Here is a 20516-nt window from a genome sequence, read left to right on the forward strand (position 1 = left end):
TTACACCAACGCCACAATATTGTGACAGTTTTATGCTCTTCATGTGACAAATAACCACAAAACCGATTAATGTAAAGCCTGTCACTTAAAAGATGACTTTTTTTTAGGGGGATGGATGCTTGAACTGAAAATAATCTTACTTGTGTTCACTAAAAGGCAGGAGCATCAATGTGAAGTATTGATTTTGTTGTTGGGATGTGAGTACTGTCAAAAAACATAATTTGGCTGAAGGAATCGTGCTGTTTTGTATGATGTCTGTGATGTGAAGGTCTGAGGATGACCTGCTGTGTTCACTCTATTGGAAATACAGTCTGCTCCAGTTTTCTGAAGTGGTGAGTAACCCCAGAGGTGTTGTTAAGCAATTCAGCTACAATTTCAGCATTTTTCCACTTAGAATTATTGCTAGTCTTAAAATGTTATTAACTGATGGTGGTGATATTTATCAGAACTCCTGTATTTTATTCAGTGACTGTCCTGCTTTACCAAAGTAGGGTATATGAAGAGCATTTAAATCAGCAGCTTCTGCTTTAAGAACCATCAGAAAATACATTGCTTAAACACATATGGGCTTCACAACCTAGTTTCTATAGTTTATAGAAAAGCTGGTTTGTGATCTTAAAAAATCTCATATGTCCCGCTGCATAATGCCAGATAAGTATTTCCATTTTGTCACACTTTTAAAACCGCATTTATTCAAACTGAATTCTGTTGTATGTTGTAGCAAAACAGAGCATATAACTGGGCTCCAGTGTTTCATTTAAAAAGAAGAAATAAAGAAGAAATAATGCCCTTGTTTGCTTCCTTTTTCTTTGCAGAAGTCTCATTAGGGTGCAGTTTTTTCTCACATTTCGCTTTGTCAAGCATTAACCTTCTTCTTTGTCTCTGAAGAAGAGAACACATTTTCACAGCCTCTCCCGATTTTACAATAAATAATCCAATTCAAAATAGTGTACCTTCTGTTGTGCTTTCAACCGCTTCAACAATCTGAACTCAAGAGTCCATTGACATCTCTAACCTTGGAGTGGTTTCTCTGGAAAATAGCCCACATGGGAGCTGCATGAGAGAAAATTATTGGTTTTTCTATCCCTTTATTCTGCAGGTCTAATCAGGATATTGTTAGTTAATGCTTACATGTGTAGACATCAGAAAATTGGCCTGGACTGTACATAGCTTGAGATGCATTCATGCACATTTAAACAGTTCTGTGCTCCAACATGGAGACGCAACTCATTCTGTATTCTGTCTCTGTCGAGGTGGACCCTCAGGTCGGGTCAAGCTGTGGCTCCTGCAGTGCAGAGTTCCGCTGCAGGCCACTAATCTCTCTTAGCCTCCTCCTCCACAAGGCTGAAAGGGCTTTAAAACGAGAAAGACCACTTAGCCGACCCTGTCAGAAAATGCCTTCGCAGTTTACAGTAGGAGGCGTAGTCGGGGGGGGGGGTCATTCTTTCTTTCTATAAAGATGAAAGATTACCCAGATTGTCAGAGATCTTATGCTGCTATCAGATGAGAGTATAGCTTTAATGAATTGGGTCTCATCTGGCCAAATGAAGTATGGGAGATTAGCTCCAGACTGTCAGCTTGTTTCCATTAAGCCTCTCAGAGCACAATGACTTTTTTTGGCCTTTGAGACTTAAAATGTCCTCAGTTTTATCAAACCAAAGGGTGTAAAGATAAGATTTTTTTCCAAAGCTGTCTCTTGAACTTGATTTTCTAAATTCTTGTCATCTTCTTTAACCCCCTTTTTTTCAAGCTGTATACTTTAAAAATGTAGAACACGCAGTTAATTTATATAAGCCACTTGTTTTTGCCTGCAAGCAAATAAAAAAGTATATTAACCTGCATATACAATAATGACATTTATTAGTTTGGAGCAGGTACAAGCTAACACTAAAACTTGCCAAATACCTCATCGTCAGACTGATTAGATTTTCAGCTTGTTGCCGCAAACTAATGAAAGTCAGAACAAATTGACTCTATTTTATTGCTCTACATTGTTACGTCTTTTTGAGTTACAGAATCTGAGCTTTTAGAATGAAGGAGTTTAGAAATGCAAACTCCTTTTTCTCCATCTTTTTTTAAGGCTTCCAAACAGACTGCAACTGTTCTGTTGCACTTTTAGAAGAAGAATGTCATCAAAAACATGACCGTCTACAAGCTCTTTCATCACCGTCAGTGTAATTTGATAATGCCAGACGGTCGCAGTATCTTTGACCTTCAGGAGTCAGATCATGAGAAACACTGAAAAAGCTGTGGAGAAATGACTTGGAGTGTGACCAGCTTAAAAACCAGTATTGGTGTAATTTTCCTTTTAACTGCAATACTATGAGGCAATGTACAGGCTTGACATTAAAGAAGCTTTGTAACAAAGGTTGGTGATTCTGTTTTAAATGATGAAAACGGCCACAAGCACCGAAATACTGAATGTCTAGTCACATGATAAAAGTTGGTATCTGTGAAGTGTGGACGCTAACCTTTAGGTAAACATCTCTGTCAAGCCTCCAGACATACAATGAATGTGTTTATTTTCCTGACAGGTTCCTCCTGCCCTCAGGGACCGAACAACACAGTAAAGAGACTTCTACCCTTTCATTACCAAATTGATGCCAGTTCATTATTGAGCTTCATCCTGTGTGTGTCAGCTGTCGCCTTGCAGTGCACTCTGGTGCTCAGCAGCACCACCCACCTTAGAAATGGGCTCTCTTGTTAGCAGCCTGTTCCTGCAAAATTGGTCATTAAATAATGCGGGGGAGACAATTGTTCCCTTTAAATGGCCTGGGAAATGTGCTGTTCCAGAAGGACTGTGGTAGATATCTTGAATAATATATATTCTTGACAGCAGAGTGGTTATTTTTGTGGGGGGGGTTTTCTTATATGTATATATAAGCATGCCTCTCAAGTACTGGGGAAGTATGTTATTTTATTCATATGAAGGTGTTTTCATTTATGATGGCTTTTTAAACCTGTTTTTTTTTCTTTCAAAACACAGAAGTGCAATTTAACTGTCCATCCTATTGCACTGCGTTCTATTCTGGGAAATGCTGGAGGTTGTTTTTCATAAAGCAAGAGGTGGCAATTTCCTCAAATTATCATGCACTCACCATAAACTATGCTATAACTATTTTATTTTATTTAAGGATAAAATAGCACAGGTGCTTCTGAACTTCTAACCACCTGGGATTGTGAAATAGCTCCAATCTTTCTTTTTTTATGCTTTTGCAGCTGCAGAAGGTGAGCAGGAACAGCAAGATCTAGCAGTCAAATGCCACTCCATTTATTAATACAGCTTGGAACATGTTGGTTTAAAATACTCCTTCCTGCACATATTTCTACTATAAATTTCCAGGCTTTCTGTCTTGTTTGCTGTAAAGTTAACTGGAAAAGCAGCAGCACTGTAGCTTTACTAGCAAGTCAAGACAGCCAGACAAGGAAGAGAGAGGCAGAGGCAAATTAAAACCATAAAGAAGAGGGAAAAAGTGAGACGGAAGGCTTAACTGACAGGCAGTCAGAGAGTCACAGAGATATCAAGAGCGTGAGAGGCTCGGCGAAGGACAGAGACAGAGAGAAATAGCCCGAGATGCAAACACGGCATCAGAGAGAAAATGAGACGGTGGGAGGAAGAGAAGGAGGCAGAGTGAGATAGAGAGGAAGGGGAAGTTAGAGAAGCAATGAGGAGTGGCAGCGGAGGATTCCTCTGTACCTGTGGAGGAGATTAAGGGTCTGCATCCAGTGTGATTAATGAGCTGGCCGCTGATTGCTCATCCCCACTCTCCCTCCCATGAATAATCACCACGCCAGCACTCTCAAAGAGAAAGCACAGATTTCTGCATATGTCTGTGTCCACATGTGTGTGTGTGTGTGTGTGTGTGTGAGAGAGTGAAAAATTGGTTGCGTGTACATAAGATATGCAGGAAAGTGTTTGTGTGTGAGAGATGGCAAATGAGCAGTATGCATGTACAATATGTGAAAGCGATGTGATATACAGGTTATGCATAGGATTAACAGCCTGAGTGCATAGCTATTGACTGAGTGAGAAAATGAATGTGTACGTATAGTATGATACAGGACATGCTATTAATTCAGAGTGTCAATGTGTTTGAAACATGGATGATGTATTTACTAATAGCTGCAGCCCACCTGCAGAGAGCAGCCCTCATATCGGATGTACACTGACACACTAAGATCATTTGTATGCACCATGGGCTCCCAGTGGGAGTCCTGTCTACTACATGTGCTGCACAAACACACCAGTGTCATCATGTTATTACAGCTGATACTGAGGTAGCTAGCCTTTAAAAATCTTTACTGTATTCATATGCATGAAATCAGTCAGGGTTGTTTAATGATTATATTGAATTGTGAGGATTTTTGCTCCATGTGATGAAGAGCCTTGCTGTTTTTTAGGTATCTGTTCCACAGAATTAGCCATTTCACTTTGATGTTGCAATATATCTTGTCATAGCGTAGGAGGCTGTGGCTACGGAGGTAAAGTAGGGCTTCCATTAATCACAAGGTTAGTCCTGTCCACTTGTCAACGTGTCTTTGAGCAAGACACTTAGCCCCCTAGTGCTCCCGATGGGCAGGCCAGCATCGCAGATAACATCTCCACCTTCACTGTACATCTCTGAGAATAAAAAAAATAAACCCACAGCTCGTTGTCTGTTAGGATGAAAGTGCACTATATAACTGCAGTCTATTTATCTGAGGGTTTCACTCCTTCCTCAGCCCTGTGGACATATAAGGCACATTATATGACATACTATATGTGTCATACTGTGTGTTGTGTATTTCAGTACGCTACGAAGATTGGACCAAATTTTTCTCGATAATACTCAAACAGAAATCTATAGTAGAATTTGATGTTATGAGCATTCATTTAGATGCATCTGTCTTCATCTTTCTTCATATTCTACACATGTTGAAGACAAGTTTGTACACTTCTGAGCACACTGTGATGCACAAACATACTCTACATCATCAAGCATCAGTGTAGGTTTCTTTGGTGCACTCACTGCTAATGGCTTCCAGGTATTTTTCCTGGTATTGTAGAAGATGATTGGAAGCGTACTCTGTGGTGAGGACCCTCTGTTTATAAACAGCTTGACACAAAACTATTGTGCTGCATGGCCTGGCGGTCTAAGATTGTCATCGTGCTTTTTGGCGGTTGCATAGCAACAATCAATAAGAAAATCCATTTTGTTTCCTGTTTAAGACGTGACATTAGTTAAAGGCGAACCTTAGAACTTAGTTGCTTTGAATCCTGCAAGTCTCTGTTGGTGTTTTGGCAGCTTTGCAAGAACATGTAGGAAGTGCGAAGGCTGGCAAATCAAGACCACTTACTGTAGCAGCTGTTTTTCACTCAGTGATGAGCCTAATGATTAATGCCTGAATCTTAATTTACCAAATGAGGAGGTTTTTTTTCATGAGGGTCACATATGAATAATGGAGGGTGTGTGTATTTGCATACATGACACATGAAGGGAAGAGGATGTACTTGCCACATGAGTGGCAACACCCCCCACTAAGGCTCATAGACAGTGACAGAGACACAGAGGAAGTCCACTGGTGTTCTGTTAGCATGTCTCAAATGTCATTGCTCAAGACGGTGAGAATGTAATTCACAGACGGAGCCTGTGTGTATGTTTGTCCTTTCAGTTTTAGTAAGAGGCATCAGATGGGCTCATACACCATCTATTGTTCTGATAAATCCACAGACTACCCCAGAGAAGAAGGTGAAAGTAAACAAGCAGTCTTTACCAGGGAGGCGTCTCAATTTAAAGTTAGTCAGATGTCCAAAATGACCTTTAATGCATGTTTAGTAGACTTGTAATAAACCTCAAAACATCCTTTCTGCTCTGTGCTACTTATCCTTCTTAACCTCAAGCTGTTTCTGGTCTTTCTGTGCTCCTGTCACATTTTCCCTCACTGTGGGATCATTTTTCACTGCAGAATAAAATCTAACCTCTGTGGAAACAGCATGACCATGACTCAAAGAAGAGATAACTTAAGTGTCTTTTGTGCACAGTATAACAAAGTTGTTTAACTGTTTATACAGTTTCTGCCTGTGTAATTTTGGCGATTTATTTATTTTTTTTTTTTTGAGGACATCATGACTTTTTTTTCGGTTTTCATTTGTGAACGATGTAAAAAATAATGATCTGCCAAATGTTTGTTGATCATACTATCAAATCAAAAAAGTTTTTAAACTAATAACACAGAACTTCGTATATCCATTAGTTGGATAGTGGTCAAATTGTTTTTTTCCTCACAAAACTAAATTTCACACTGGAACTTTATGGCTGAATAACTTGGAAAAAAATATTTACCTCTATGTACACATCTGGTGCATTCTAATGTTTACCTATATGCTATATTTTGGGTGTATACAGATATGACTCTTATTTTAAAGAGGCAAATTTAGTTTTGCATCACGGTTAAATTACATCACGGTTACCATGTTTGCCAAAAGCCTTTAGAGGGAGATTCAATCAGAGTCCAATTATGGTTTCCTCTGTTTTTCTATTAAATAGTCACACTGTTGGGAGATTCAGCTCGGTGCAGTTTAAAAACATTTTATCAGAGATGTATGGTTGTTATTTCATCATTTAAAGCACCGTATTTTATGCTGCTTTTCTTCTGGACACTGAGATACATAATTCTGATCCTGCTGAAACAATGGTAATGCATGTAACTTAGGAATTTCAAACTGTTTTTACCTGAATGTAGACCAGTTTTTGGGAACATGGACATTGTTTGACCCACTTATCAACAAATTTAAACAAAGCTATGCCTGCTGGGTGCCTGTCAGCTTGTTTTCTTGCTTCCTTGCCAGACTCACATGACTCCTCACATCCCACTCCTGTAGCCCTCTTTCCATCTGTCTTTTCCTATCTCCTTGCTCTCTGGCCCTCGACACCTCTCTCACTCCTTCTTCACGTCTACAGTCGGGATGTTATCTGTCTTACCCTCTGAAAAAGTGATGGTGTTCTGCTTCTCTGCTTAGTGGCTTGATGTCTTATTCCAGCTCACGAGGGGCTGGTCTCATACAAGTGGAAAGGGACAACTCTGTGAGCTGCAGTGTTGAGCTCGCCACATTAGTTATTCCCTGCGAGATCCTCTACGTGCTCTGCATTAAATTTGTCTCTCCTCCTGACTCACATGCACGCACATTTTTGCCTTTTTTACTCTTGTTGTATCAGTCTGTTTTTCGGCACATCTTTCTTTCATTTGCTTGTCTTCTTTTACATATCCCCTTGCATTTGAGCTCACTTTTTTGTCCTATTTGTGATGTGTCCTACTTGCACTTTCTTTATTCCTCCTATTTCTTTAAGTCTTCATCTCTGTATTTATTTATTTACTCCAGTATTCGGCCTGGCCTCCTCTGCTCTCTTTACTTTCTTCGCTCTTCCTCTCTTTACTCGTGTTGTACTATATAGCACTCCAGAGCTGGATACAGGAAACCTCCCTGTTGGCCATGTCAGCCTATCTGTAGCTTGGTTAGCAGCTCTGATCGATCAGTGGAGCTCCTGAATTCCCCAGAGAGTCAATTACTAACTTACACATTGGTGCTATTTTGGGAAAATGGGGGAAAGTGTAGGAATCATTAACTAGCTAATGTCATGACAGCCTTCCCCAGCCGGCCGGGGCAGAGCAAGCACTGCCTGTGGATATGCAGTTTGTCTGGGCGATCTGAGAACAGGAGAGAACACGGGAGGATGTTTGAACAGTTCTTGCAGAGTTCCTCTTAAAGTAGGAATAATCTTTGTCGTTGAGTAAAACAGGACTGGGATTAAAATATGCTTTTGGTACAGAGTATAAAAACTACCATTCAATGCTCTCAAATACTTGTATACTTTTTCTCTTTTTCCCGTTTTCTTTCGTGCTGATAGTTATTTTAATAGCAAGTATGTGACTCTGGAATTAAACTGGTTTCAAGCTTGAAATTAAAAGCCTCCTTGCAATGGCAAATCAGTCACTTCAGACTATAGTCCCAACTTTTTGCACCAGCGCATGCTTATTTGTGCCAACTGTAGCTGTTAGAAGAAACACCATCCCTCATAGCAGTTAGTGTTTTATCTGCCATAGTCTATTAATTACGGTTTGTACTTTGAAGAGAGTCAACTTCGAAGAAATTTTCCTCAGCAGCAGACTTTTAAGTGGCGGCCTTAGTACTCTACCTTAAAAGAATCAATACAAAGTTGTGTTAGATGTCCATCTGAAAAGTCAACTGCTCTATAAAGACATAGAAAACCACACAGCTCTTGCCTTCAAGCACTGTATTAAATTCAACGTGAGCAGTGGTCTAGTTGAAATTCACAGTACCACCTGAAACCACCCCTCCAAGCCATGTCAGATCAATGCACTTCATCCCTCATCTGTCCACATGGCACTCAAAGCCTGTTCTGCCACCCAAATTACCGATCTGCTGAATTATAACTTTGTTGGACCTGGCAGTGCACTGTACCCAAGGCGTTCTGAAATATCACTGACAGACCGAGCTGTCAGGCCGGATATATCTATCACCTGGAGAGCTACAGGAAACAGACAGCTAATATCCTGAGGTCTTTTACAACAGCGTTTGTCAAAGTCTGAATCCAGACAGGAAGTTCCCCACAAACATTTCAAAGTCTGTTAGCCATCTACTTCAAATCTATTTGGACAATGAAATATGTGAATGCTGAAATAAAGATTTCTTCTGATATTGGCATCATCCTTGTTGCTGTCATAAAGGTCTCAAAAGCCAGTGTTCAGAGCTACTTCTTCATATGTTTGTGTATCATTATCCTGTAGGCTCTGACAGAATGGATAGAGACCTAGAGAAAGCAGATGTCTGGAAGTTTTTCACTAACTTTCAGAAGCATTCTGATAGTAGGTAGGGATGGTGAAATGTGAGTTACACCAGTGTAGTTTATTCTTTATCTACTCATCCACTCCATTTGTGAGCTTAGAGAAGCTCCGTGTTGGGCAGACGACATGCTTAGCAACTTTCAAATTTATCCCGCTTTGTTAATTTTAGATCAACGAAAAAGCAGCACCATGGTGGAAGGACAGTTGCAAAGTCTTCGAGTTCCAAGATGATTGATAGACACATCTTTAGGTAAAATAAAATCCAAGGTGACTAACAAGAAAACTATAATCAACTGGTTGAGTTTATGACACTTGAGAGATGCTACACATGAAACAAAACATTTTCTAAAGTTGTATTTCTTCATATATTATTTCCATACTTAACCAGACTTAGCTAGAACCTCATTGTCATTTGATCCTTAGAACTTTTCTTGGGAAAACTAATGGACTATATATGAAAGATGTATGGAGCCTTAAAAGTCATGCCAACACTAAGTGCCTGACATCTGCATTATTCCTAATAGCCAGCAGGGGGCAAATTCTCAAGTTGCAAATAAAATTCCAGTTGGATAGAAGATTATGTGAAAATGAACATACTTTGTCCTTGATTTTTATAACTTTGTATGACTTTTTGAGTGCAGCATGGTGTTTAATTTGTAATTTATATTCAAATTTAGAGTAAAATAGATGATAAATGAGGATATTTTTCATCCATTCCTCATTCATTTACATCTGGTTGCAAAAGACAATGATGGTGACGACTAAATTCCAAACTCAAGGCTTCTAACATCTTTTATAAACAGTCTATTGAATGCCTTATTAATCAGTTAATGTATCATAGTATTTATTAAATACTTACTGTACAGTGGACATATGCAGTATGTATAGTTTCAGTATGGTATGGTGTTTTCTGATATATTCAGTTTTCTCAAGGAGTTGCTCACCGACTTGTGTTTTGACTGGAATTCTTTAAGTGTTTGGTTTTTTTTCCTTTGTACTATTGGGAAACCCGGTATTATCTATGAATGTTCAGTTTCCAAACAATCCAGGATTTTGCTCCAGTTATTTCTTTAATGGTATATCCTTTCTTTAAAAATCAATTCAGTTTAATTTTATTTATATTACACCAATTCACAACATATATCATCTCATAGCACTTAACATAGTAACGTATCTGTACCAAAAGGTCATGCAGCAGTGTAGGAGCAGTTAATAGTCCAGTGAATGCTCTGTGTATGTGTGTGTGTGTGTATACGTGATCTGCTAAGTGTTATGCTTGGTCGACTCCATTAAGATTTCTATCAGGTGTCTGTGTCACTTATATTTATCGACCCAAGAATATCCTGTCCCCGATCCAGTATTGACTTAAGGTCACATATCATGTCAGTGCCGACGTGCCTGAATTTTATAGTCCCACAATATCTCACTGCCACCAGCATACCTGTCCCATCTTTTTGCTAGTAATGAGTCTGCACAGATAAAAAAGGAAAAGAAATGGGAGAAAGGAACACGATTGGGTCACATACTGCAATATGTTACTCAGCTTGCTTTACAATAAAGACCACATTTCAATGTTGAGTTCAAGCGCTGCTACATCAGCGCACTCATTCTGATTTGTGATTTTCTCTGATGCCTTTTTTTTCTCGTTTTTCTCCATCTTCTCCCTTTTTCTTAATCCTTTCTTCTTACTATTGTCTCTTCTTTGCCTCCATTATCCCTGTCCACCACCGATAATTTCATTTATTCTCTCATTCTAACAGAGGTTGTCCAGTTGAGCCTGGCAGAGGACCAGCAAATCAGCGTCTCCACGGTAACAGTGGGCCTGAGTGCCGTCCTTACCTGTGCCATCCAGGGGACGCTGCGCCCACCAATCATCTGGAAGAGGAATGGCATCATATTAAACTTCTTGGACCTGGAGGATATCAATGTGAGTAAAAACTGCTGTTGTCTTCATGGTTGATGTTGCTTTTTGTTGCTGGGGTTGATGGTAAAGAAATTCACTGTTGGTTCGTTAATTCAAGATGTTTCATACCCTGCGGCTCATACTGTTGTGTTTTCACATGTTGAGAAGGTTTTGAATATGGAAATAAAGCTGTAAGGGCACTCAGACAAAGCAAACATATCAACAGCAGCAGACAAAATCCAGTGCCTTGTCTTGCAGTTTTAAAGATATTATCAAACAGACAACTTACCTGCAACAAATTGCAATGAAAACAGTATTGATAATTGTCATCCCATTGGAGTTATGTTTGTGTTCACCTGATTAAAAGTAACTCCAACCTCCACACTCTTTAGCTCTTGGTTTGCTTCCACTATCTCCTGAGAAAGTTATTTGATTTTTACCCCCTAGATTAGCAGCTTTTTGTATAGTTTCCTGTCTGTATACAGTAGGTAGTAAACAACTCCCTCCTGCTGCTGAAAAGGAGAAGTGTGCTGTGAGTGAACCAAATAGTAAAATCCTATAACTATAAATAGTGCCGATAAAAATTCTGAGTCAAAATGAGTGGCCAATTTAAAATTACACAAATCATTGAGTCAGTAGTACTACATAAATCATATTTATAAACTTAGATTGAAGCAGTGATGCTCAGTAAAACCCCTCATTTAAATTTGAGGAGCCCATAAAATTCCCCAACACTGTGCACAACCTTAAGGTTGGTTGTATGTATTTCTTTTCAAAATGGTTCTCTGAGAGACTTAAGTGGACTGCCTAATTAATATTTGATCAATTTTAGCAGCATGAAGGCACAGTTGGGGGGTTCTTCATTTTGATTGAAAGCAAAAAGTCTATCAACATCTTTTTAAAATTAGAAAATCACATTGCTGCTATAGAAGTGTAAGGAGCTCTGGGAGTTTTTCAGTTAATTTCTAATCACAAGCACATTGTTTCTTTTTTGTATTTGTACTCTGCAGTACTTGTAAAATGCTCATCAAAGATCTGTGATCTCGGGAGGTGTGCTAAGAATCCTATGTTCTTGATTTAAAAGAACCTCTTACCATGTGAAGCCTGATTATCAACCAGAAACCAACTAAGCAAGAGAGAGTAAATGGAAGGCTGGGTGGCAGGCAGATAGTTGGAAGAAAAAAAGAAGAAATGAAACGTGGGAAAACAGTGATTCCCTAGCACCCTCCATGAAATGGTACAATTATAGCTTGCTCACTGCTTAATGAACTATGCAGCCATGCGCCTGTTTAGACACATCTGCACAGGTGACAGCACAGCGCAGGCCTTGCTTTATCCACCGCCGGATCACAATTCACTAATTGCATGCTAATGAGTGGCCTTGTTGGTCTGCTGTGATGATGAGCTGATAAACAAAGTCAAGTGTTAAGGTGGAGACTGGAGGAGAGGTGATGGCAACATAGGTCCCTCGGGTTCTTGACCGTGCATAATAAATTTCCACAGAGCTCAGTGATCCCAGTGCAGGAGGGAGAGAGCAGCTCTGGCTGTGTTTCTTTTCATTTGGTCAAATCAAAGTAGAAACAAAAATATCCCAAAATCAATAACAGAGATAACGTCTGTAATTTGGCTGAGAGTGGAATTTCTGTATAATGTGAGACATTGGACATTTGAAGCAATATGCAAACGTTTCATGGCTAGTTGGTCCATTTAGCCAGTACCTTTAGGACAGCAATGTAACGTCCAAAACATTTTGTATTTTAAGCGACTCCCTGGCAAAATAAAGATAAATAAGCCACTCAGTAATGAGAATTTAGATATTCTCAGTACTTAACATCCAAGTTGATTCTTGGATTGTACTTTATGTAGATGCAGTGAATAGAAATAGAATAGTGTATAAATGTGCGTGTTCTGTAAACAGCACAGTAATGTATACGGACGCTAAGCACTTAATAACTAGGGATGTCCCAATTTTTATGCTCCCAAACTCAAATCATTTAATATTTAATATCTGTCCATAGCATTTTTCTAGATTCTGTACATTTCATGTATTGTAGATTAGCTGTAGTAGAGCATTACGGGAGTTTAGTTAGTAAAGGAGCACCATGATAGAGACTTGGATGAGACTTACCAATCTCCAGCCCATAAATGAGGATTAAATTAAGTTAGATTAAAAGATAACTTCTACATTTCAGTCAAAGATCTTACGGCCATTTGTTTGGTCTTTTCATCACATTTCTGCATGACAACAGATACAAACTGGGCGTAGGTTTGTGCCAGTACTGATAACTTGAAAAACCCCATCCCTAGCAACGTGAGCAAAAACCACCAATAAAACACAATGAAACGGCAAAAGTTTGTTTCCACAAACTCCAAGTCTGCTTCCTCCCTTACCTATCCTACCTTGATAATGTAGCCCCCCCGCCCCACCCATGGCATTCGTCCAGATCTCCCCCTAGTAGCATCTCTCTTCACCCCATCTGTGCCCACAGACCTCCCCTTGTGGGAGCTGCAAATGACAAAAACCTGTGATTGCCTTTTCGGTTTAATGGTCTAAAAACAACCACGACCCCGTGTCCCTCACCACCTCCACCTAGGCGACGCACCCCCTGCTAGCCTGCTCTGAGGGCTGACAAATTTAATGCCAGGAGCTGCGTAGAGATCAGTGCAGGATCTTCGTCTGGTAGCTGGTCAAGGCCAGCAACGATGAACCTTTAGCCTTACTCTGGTTCTCCATGTGCTTTCAGGTTTTACTTAATATCTTTATTTACTGTGTATTAATGGGAGGTCATACCTTTATCCTTTTTTATGTTCATGTATGTCCAGATTTGTTTATGCATAGGAGGTTCTCATTTTGGTGTTGGCATGAAAAAATATAATCTGTGTTCCTTGATAAAATGATTAAATTCAAAGCAAGATGGTTAATTGAAAACAACCTTTTTTCCTTGGTCTTTATTAAAAAATATGTTATTAAAACATATTGCTATAAGACAAAACATAAATTATTCAGTTACATCACCCAGCCAAATCTACAGCACATGATTGACTTTATTGTCTAAACTTAAGTTGAACAGTCAGCCCCTATTGTCCAGGACACCAACAAATAGATGACGGTGGACAGTGTTCCCGTAAACTTATCTCTAACCCTCATCTGTCAAAACAGTAAGTTGCAACAACATAAGGGAAAGCAGAGGGTGTCAGGCACTAACGATGACCTGTCTTCTTCTTGAGCTGCTTTTTTTTTTTTTTTTTTTTTTGTACAAGTTGACTCGGAATGCTGTGGGTCAAAGAGGAGACAGGCCGAGATGAAGGAGGGGACATTACTCTCCTGTCAAACTGCTATCAGCACGCCGTTTTCCTCTGTTGAACTGTGCTGAATGGAAGCAGGATTGTTTTCAGAAGTTTCATTTGACAGTGATTGAAATCTTCCTGCACTCTGGTACATAACCTCTAAAGCTGAGAGCTGAGCTTCCATTACAATCAGTCTCGTCTGTCTGCTCCCTCTAAGTCTGGTCTTTGTTCTCCTTCTGTCTCTCTCCCCCCCTTCCTCTCCAACACATCATTTTCATCGCGCCTCTTTCTCTGTTTTTCACTCTCAATCACAAACCTCTGCGTTTTACATTTTGAGTAGAGCTGTGTTCTCCAAAAAAGTAACTGTGCTGTATATATGAGCAGGTTCAGACCTGTGTCACCAGGACTGATTGCACGAGAGCAAAATAATAAAGGCAAAACTATAAACAGAAACAGACAAAATAGCAATATAATTTATTTTTACACTTAGTGAGATTGGGAACTTGATTAATTCGGAAATTAAATGAATAATGTATATTTCTTTTATTAAAAACAATTACCACACAGCTTTTATTTGCATGTACATTGCTACCACTCGGTAAACATATAATGAATGTGGCTCTCAAGTATATTCAAGCAGCTGTTTGATGCATCAGAACTATTGTGCGTATTCTGAAAAAGCAGTGATGATTACTATTGAAGAATAGGTCAGAGGAGACTCTGATTTAGTTTTGCATTTAGAAAGCAAAACTTCAATGGGTTCCATTAATTTGAGTGTGGCCACTGGGCATCTTTGTGCATAATTTTTAGACTGCTCTTTGTAGTACAAAAGCATATAATTTTCCCTGAACAATAATAATAATAAAAGCCTGTAATTTTCTCCCGCTAGTTTTTTTTCAGTCCATGTATCATCACGACATTTCATGAACTAAAAGATTAACGACTAATACCATTATGTTATGAGGAGCTTTGCAGGTCAAAATCTCCCATTTACAGCCGTGTCTTCTTAGTCATTTCTGACAGCAGCTAGCCAGACACAAAGCAGGGTCAGTGAGCAGAGCCAAAGACAACTTTATGGAATTAATCAGATTTGAAAAAGTCATCTTTGTCTGTTTTAAAAGAATTTTCACTTCTTGCCAATGTGAAAATGTTCAAATTCTTATTCTATTTTCCCAATTACTCTACTTCTGTTAAAAATGAATGCTCTACCAATTGTGGCCTATGCCCAGTGGACCAAAGTCAAGTTTGAAGTTAGTTTATAGCCCACCAAAAATTAAAGTAGAAGTAAATTCAACTTCCATTATGAGGTTAGGATCAGGGGCACCGCAACGATGATTTGACTTTTAGGAGACAGCCCTACTCTACACCTCTTTTTTCACAGAAACCACAACTAATAGTAAAGATTTTAAGCTAAAATATATCTGGCATAACCTGACCGATATATCACAGTCATATTTTTTAGACCAATTGGCCCATTAAGTTTTAATTGTTCTCACCGGTGCACTTGTACCTCTCACCCTAGTTGTAAATTCTGAACTTTAAAGACTGTCCAAGGCTCCCCTGGCTACCTTACAAGAAAGTCGCATCACATTTTTCCTGTCACACAGCCACCTCCTGTCAGGTCACATTAATTTCTAGAGACCTCAGAAAAAAAAAAGGAGCCGCTGTTTGTGGTTTCTGTGTCATGACAGAGCTGCATCCGGACATCTGCTCTGCCACTTGGTGGGACAGCAAACTATTTAATGCCTTAATCCGCCCTAAGCTGTGGCTGGAACCCCCTGGTGACTGCCACATGCTGCACCAACAACAACCAGCTCCATTCATCAACCTAATGGGCTTTATATTTTTAACCCTTGCCATTTATCAGGCTGAGGCAGCGTGATGAGGGGAGAGAGGAGGATCAAATTCCCCAACGCTTGCTTCAGCTCAACAGGGAAACCGTTGATTCATGGTCTCTCTTCCTTTTCACATCATTCTTTTTCTCTCCTGTCTTTTCCCATCACTCCCTGCTGTTGTGGGCCTCCTCTCCCTGCTCTCTTCAAGCATCCTTATGTATTCTATCAAGCTACCTTCATTTTTCCGCCTCACTCCCTGTGGAGGTTTTCTGCACCCCATTCTTCACCACTGTTCCTTCTCCTAAACCTCCCGTCCCCTCCCATCTTCCAAACTTCTCTCTTTCGTTACCTAATTTTCCTCTTCCATCTCTCCCCTGTATTCCAGGACTTTGGGGATGATGGCTCCCTGTACATCACCAAGGTGACAACCATCCACATGGGGAACTACAGTTGCCATGCCTACAGCTATGAAGACCTCTATCAGACACATGTGCTGCAGGTGAATGGTTAGTAGTGGCTCATTTCTTACTTACAGTGGTGGGAGAAATGTGGACAAAACATTTTAGTTTTGTTTGTGCTTCTCTGTGGTTCCCCTGTGAGGGTTCATTTTCTTGTTACCTTGTTCTGTTTATAATAAAGAGGAGAAATGATTGGCCTGGTTGGCATTCAGGGCCAATGAGTTGCTTTGCAATCCTTGGTTCTGTGGTTAAAGAACAGTTTTGGAGGCAATTAGACTAGCCTGCTGTTTATTGAAATGTTCTGGAAACAAATATACTAAAGCTATTTCTCTGAAGCAAAAGTATGAGGATAAAACATGACTGTGCAAATGTTACAGGTACATTAGATGTTCAAATACTGTCACTGAGATGTATTATTTGTCCCATATTCTTTCTCAACGTGGCAGTAACCCCAAAGTACAGCCAGAGTCAAACAAGAACAATATTCAGCAACAACTAGGAGTCCTGCTTCATTTTTCTTTTTTCAAAGACTTTATGTAAGTTTTTCCAAAAGTGGAACAAGAGCTACATCACAATTTCAATCAGTCGAATAGGATCGAACCATGGGGCTCCTCTCACACTACAAATTTTCAGCAAGGCTGCTATGTGTGTTTGCAACCTTAAAAGCCATCAAACTGATGTGAGTTGTCAAATAAACTGCACTGTTATTGCATCATATGAAGCATTCAGATAGAAAGTGAATAAGTGAAATGTTAGTGTTGTCTTTATATTTTAAGTTTGTCAAGGCCCAAGTTCATGAAGTGTTGTTTGTGGTGCGTGTGTAAAATAATACATTTATTTTCTCTCTCTTATTTGTCTTATCTATGACTAACTGTAATTATTGACCAATTTTCCACTTATTTTCTTAAATGAATGTTGTTTCATCTACCAAATGTCAAAACTGCCGAAAAGTCAAAACAGTTAAAATATGTAGCGTACTGTTATATATGACAGCGAAGAGCATCACGCTTTCACATTTGAAAAGGTCGAACCAAGAAACGTTTGGCATTTTTTGCTCAAAAATGACAGAAGTGATTAGTCAAATTGGCTGATTCATTTTGTCCATCAATTCATCATTTCAACGCTCATTTATTAAAATACTGTTTTGTCCTGATTATGTAGATCTTCCTTCCTAAAGGAATAATGAGGGCATTTTTTAAAAAAAGTTTCTGTTTCAGAGGCTTAGCATCTGCAGTTATAAAGTATCTTAAACAATGGTCTTGACACACGTGCCACATAAGATCAGGGCAGTCAGATCGCTGCATCAAAGTGACTCACCTGAAAGCAGCATCATTACATATAAAGCCAAAATGAACCGAGAATCTGTGCAGCATTATGTATTTGATTCTGTGCAGTGAGTTAAAACTATTTAAGCTAAAATACATCTAGAAAAACCAGCAGAAAAAAAACTCACACTGATTTTGGTGAACAAAACACCGTCTTCCTCAAATTAACCCTCTGAACTCCAAACAGTTTTTCCATTTTTAGCTTATGTCACATTTTTACTCCTGTGGGCTCATTTTTCAGGTGTTACCAATATCAGAAATATCACAAGTTTAAGCTGACATTTCAAGCTTTCCAACAGAACTGTATGTAGTTCAAGAACCGTCAGTTGACATTATAATAATTCTTTCTGTTTTTACCATTTGTGGCTCTGATAATTAGTGTAATTTTGGCCGACATTTTAAAAAGACCACTTGCATTTCAGATATGCTGGTCGATTTTGAGGCTCAGAGGGTTAACCATCTACATTAGAGCCTTCATTTCTGCTAAGTTTAGATGAAAAAGTAACTCGTATGTCGCTCCAGACAAGATCCAAGGAGGAAGAATTTTAAACCTGAAACAACAATTGAAACCACTCAGGCACCCAGTTTCTTTTTCTTATTTTCATGCTTTTGTTCCATAGTGACAGATAAGGAAATTAGGTATATTTTTTAATTCAGTTAAATCTGTTTCAATTGAGGAGTGACAATAGGTGTGATTGTTTTGTTTTTCTGAGATTTTAATTGAAAAGGAATAAGCTGAATTTTAGACCTGGAGGCGGAGAGGGAGCGATTGGAAGGGAGTCACTGAGACAGACAGTGCCTGAAGGGCAAGTTATCAGGAGAGGGCAATTACCAAATGTTTGTGCTGGGGATTCAAGGTATTTCAAATGAGATAGGACGAGGAGAGATAAGGTGGAATGGAAAGGAGCCAAGTGCCACATTATACTAAGTGGGCGGTTTGCATCCTGTTGCGTTATTAAAGCAATAGACAACCTTTCTTTGCTGTGACGAGAGGAATGACAATGATGGAGCTTCAGTTTTGGTGAAGTGTCCAAAGTCACAGTGTAGAACTCTAGACTGTGGTGTTATCAGACCCTAGAGTATGATGTTAGTGCTGTTAAAAAAAAAAACGAGTCTGCTATGTAAAACAAACACAGTGTTAAAAATGGAAGAAATAAAGAGTTGCTGCAGCATTATGGGTGCAAAACTGAAACAAAAGAGAGACAGACTACACTACAGAGATTCAGTCAAGGAGAGGCAAAGGTGGAAGCACAGAGGTGTAGTACATTTCTGTGTGTGTGGGAAGATGAGGATAATTTAGTCATCAAGATGTGAAAATAACAACAGCTGTGCCCCAACTATAATGAGTCACAAGTCAAAAAGTAACTAGTATCTACTGTCAGGTAGTTGCAGTGTAGTAAAAAGTACAAAATGTAAGTATAAAGTGAGATAAACTGGAAATACTAAATTCCATGGTTGATAATAATTAAAAAAGACACACTTTAGGGGGGAAAATAACAATAAAACACATGCAAGCAACAAATGCAATATTAATAATGCAGGAGGATTACGGGGCAAGTTTGTAAATTAGAAGGGCGAGGTGGCTGAGGTCTTATAAGGAGGCGCTGTCAAGATCTGGCAGCTGCCCCGAGGTTTAGAAGGTGCCCAACATCATAATCCGAAAAAAAACCTGACATCTTACCTGTTCATGTAAACTATTACCTCATATTTCATTTCCCCCTCGATTCTTCCACCTTCATTTGCGGTCCTCTCCCTGGAGGAGGTGGTAAGTGGCAGATACGTCCCAACATCTATTTCATGTAGGACTGGAGCTGTAATAAAGCATCCCCAGAGCGCTCGGATTCTTGTTATTTGTGAATATATTCACATTCCATGCTGGGGTGAGACAAATTCCTCTCTGCCCACTGCGTGTGTGGGTGTTTGTGTTCTAGTCCCCCAGGAGTTATGGTCTACCATGAAACAGTGTGTAATTATGTTTTCACTTCTCCTCTCTCCTTGTTTGTGTCTTTGCGTTGGTGTTTGTGTGTCCAGTCCCTCCGGTGATCCTGGTCTATCCAGAGACGCAGGCCCAGGAGCCCGGCGTATCTGCCAGCCTGCACTGCCACGCCGACGGCATCCCAAATCCCAAACTCCTCTGGCTGAAGAACGGCATGGATCTGCAGCCCAGATCTTCCAAACAGCTCTCCCTCATAGGTGAGGAGTGTTTGATTGTTTTGGGGAATGCTGTCAGCGCATCTTGAGCTTCAGGAGACACTGTGTCACATCTTGTTGAAGCAGAGTTACACATGAGCAGCACTGCAGTATGCCAACAACGCATAAATCGACACAATAATGTGGGCAATGAAAACAAAATCTAAAAATCAAGCTGGGTTTTTGTCAAAGTAACTTTTTTTATTGAAAACTAAGCAGTGCCACTTGTCAGCAGTAATATTCTGTTGTGCTTTCCATTCATTCGCATTTTATACTGCAGAGATGAAACCAAGATTGTGGTCACCCTCTTCCACCATCATCATTTTGTTCCCCTGGCAAACATACTTATTATTTTGAGGTGAATGAGCTGGAAGATCAAGAGAGAGAAAATAAAATGAAATATACTCTGAGACAGGAGTCGGCAGCTACTCATCTGCGTTAGAAGGGGGATTTTTTTTTGTGTCTTTTTAAAGATGTGCTCTCCATATAAGAGAGATGGAGCAGAATGGAGCACGACTTTTCTTTTTATGACCTAGTTCTCATTAAGGGAGAGTTTATTGGCTGTGTGTGGGTCATTACCTATGGTAATAGCCTGTTATCAACCCATAGACACTCAGACAAGGGAGGTTCTGCAAGGTTCACCACCACATAAACACTGCAGTGGCTACAGTTT

General features: G+C 39.6%; 1 protein-coding gene across 2 annotated transcripts in view; it reads left to right on the top strand.

The window, feature by feature from the left end:
- The window catches only part of fstl4 (follistatin-like 4), a 257662-nt gene that overhangs the window by 205638 nt on the left and 31508 nt on the right, over positions 1-20516 (top strand). For both annotated transcript variants that reach the window (XM_023266557.3, XM_023266556.3), the window contains 3 exons: positions 10605-10771; positions 16256-16376; positions 19685-19846. In XM_023266557.3, coding sequence (XP_023122325.2) covers positions 10605-10771; positions 16256-16376; positions 19685-19846 — 450 coding nt within the window. The remainder of the gene's footprint in view (positions 1-10604; positions 10772-16255; positions 16377-19684; positions 19847-20516) is intronic.

Source organism: Amphiprion ocellaris, chromosome 14 (assembly GCF_022539595.1).
Source record: "Amphiprion ocellaris isolate individual 3 ecotype Okinawa chromosome 14, ASM2253959v1, whole genome shotgun sequence".
Taxonomy (NCBI): domain Eukaryota; kingdom Metazoa; phylum Chordata; class Actinopteri; family Pomacentridae; genus Amphiprion; species Amphiprion ocellaris.